This window comes from Chiloscyllium plagiosum, chromosome 26, assembly GCF_004010195.1.
Source record: "Chiloscyllium plagiosum isolate BGI_BamShark_2017 chromosome 26, ASM401019v2, whole genome shotgun sequence".
In the NCBI taxonomy this organism is placed as follows: domain Eukaryota; kingdom Metazoa; phylum Chordata; class Chondrichthyes; order Orectolobiformes; family Hemiscylliidae; genus Chiloscyllium; species Chiloscyllium plagiosum.
Window position 1 is genome coordinate 1,962,087 of NC_057735.1, and position 2,237 is coordinate 1,964,323.

At 49.1% G+C, this 2,237-nt stretch overlaps 1 protein-coding gene across 1 annotated transcript in view; it reads left to right on the forward strand.

Moving 5' to 3' along the window:
• Window positions 1-2,237, forward strand: part of LOC122562920 (serine/threonine-protein kinase TBK1-like) — a 44,138-nt gene that overhangs the window by 13,885 nt on the left and 28,016 nt on the right. Inside the window, exons 6-7 of the mRNA XM_043716223.1 lie at window positions 440-600; window positions 1,136-1,246. Coding sequence (XP_043572158.1) covers window positions 440-600; window positions 1,136-1,246 — 272 coding nt within the window. The remainder of the gene's footprint in view (window positions 1-439; window positions 601-1,135; window positions 1,247-2,237) is intronic.

Here is a 2,237-nt window from a genome sequence, read left to right on the forward strand (position 1 = left end):
TGTGATGTAGTAGGGTTGGATTGTGGCGATGACAGTGATGGGGATTCAGTTCCTGACCGGTGCTTCCCTGTAAATATGGAGATTCACTGAAGCCTGGGTCACTCCGAGCTAAGATCCTTCTACGTTGCAGAACTTCCTGATGCTTGTTGGCCTGAATCTCCCCTTGAGGTAACCCCAGGGACAGCCAGTGTGTCTCCAGGGACAGCCAGTGTGTCTCCAGGGACAGCCAGTGTGTCCCCAGGGACAGCCAGTGTGTCTCCAGGGACAGCCAGTGTGTCTCCAGGAACAGCCAGTGTGTCTCCAGGGACAGCCAGTGTGTCCCCAGGGACAGCCAGTGTGTCTCCAGGGACAGCCAGTGTGTCCCCAGGGGGAACAATTGAATAGAACATGCTCCCACTGCAGTCCTCAATATTCACTCTCTGGTTATTGTGCCTGGCAGCACCCAGATATGTATGAACGTGCTGTTCTTCGGAAACCTCAGAAGAAGGCGTATGGAGTCACGGTGGATTTGTGGAGCATCGGTGTGACATTCTACCAAGCGGCGACCGGCAGCCTACCCTTCATTCCATATGGTGGACCACGGAAGAACAAGGAGACGATGTAGGTTACTTTCAGCAAGGCCTTTAAATCTCTCACTTGCTTTAATCCATGCAATTTTCCATCTACAAATGTGTTCATCTTTTGATATTTTCCCATCTCACTCCATCTGTTTTTAAATTCCACCTCACTGTATCCTTCATCCCACCCCATCTCTGTGATTTATGTTTACATCAAGGCCATAGTTTTAAATCCCTGAATCTATTCTCTTTCTTTAATCACATCCCAGTGTCTCCACCCTGCTCAATTCCTCAACCAAACTTCTGTCCTGTTCATTTCCAGAAGTCACAGGACACCAGGTTATAGTCCAACAGGTTTTTTTTGAAATCACAAGCTTTCAGAGAGCTGCCCCTTCATTTGTTGACACAGCAGCAATGCTCCATAACCTGGTGGTGGTGGTGTGCCTTCTGAGATTGTCCATCCCAGACCAACACTGGCATCTCCACGTCATGGCTATTTATTTCCCACCTAACCCTCCCATCAGCCTACCTTGGAAGTTGCCCAGTTTTTTTATCAGCTCAGCATGGTTTCATTACAGGTATAAAATCACAACTCAGAAGCCACAGGGAGCGATTGCCGGGGTGCAGCACCGAGACGAAGGGTCAATCGAGTGGAGTCATGAGCTGCCAGTCAGTTGTAGATTGTCCCGGTAAGTCCTGCCAATGAAGGGTCACGTAGAGCAGGGGCAACCCCTAGTGTATGATCCACACCTGGCTGGATTTTCACAGCTATCTAACTGGGAATGTGGTAAAGTGATCACAGCAAGGAAGAGGACAAAGGTGTGAGCGTACAAGAAACCCCAAAAGATGTCCCAGACAATGGAACAGGGTGAGGTTATTCAGCCCATTGATCGTGGGGCAACTGATCTCTGCCATAAAGATCAAAGTTTATAATTTGATGTGTCAGTGAGTCAGGAGATATTGGGTTTGAATCCCAATCTGGGATTTATACACACAGCAGATTGCCACTGCACTGATGGGGGGCTACAGTGTTGAAGGTGTTACCTTTACCGTGATAGCAAGCTGAGCAGAGGGCCTCTTCAGTTGGTTGGTAAATATCTGCTCAAAAGATGATGTCCTAGTCTACAGTCCTCCCTCCAGCAACACTGCGATAAAGATCTCATGTGCTGTTTGTGGGCTCGGATTATTTATTTCCAAAATTAAATGATGTTGCTTCATATGTATCAGTTCTGTATTATAAGATTAGTTCATTAGAGTTACTGGGACACAGTCCCTGAAGGGGCTGTCTCTCACTGGGTTACAGTTCCTGATGGTGCTCTCTCTCACTGGGATACAGTTCCTGAAGGTGCTGTCTCTCACTGGGACACAGTTCCTGAAGGTGCTCTCTCTCACTGGGGTACAGTTCCTGAAGGGGCTGACTCTCACTGGGATACAATCCCTGAAGGGGCTGTCTCTCACTGGGATACAGTCCCTGAAGGGGCTCTCTCTCACTGGGGTACAGTTCCTGAAGGGGCTGTCGCTCACTGGGATACAGTTCCTGAAGGGGCTGACTCTCACTGGGATACAATCCCTGAAGGGGCTCTCTCTCACTGGGATACAGTTCCTGAAGGGGCTGTCTCTCACTGGGATACAGTTCCTGAAGGTGCTGTCTCTCACTGGGATACAATCCCTGAAGGGGCT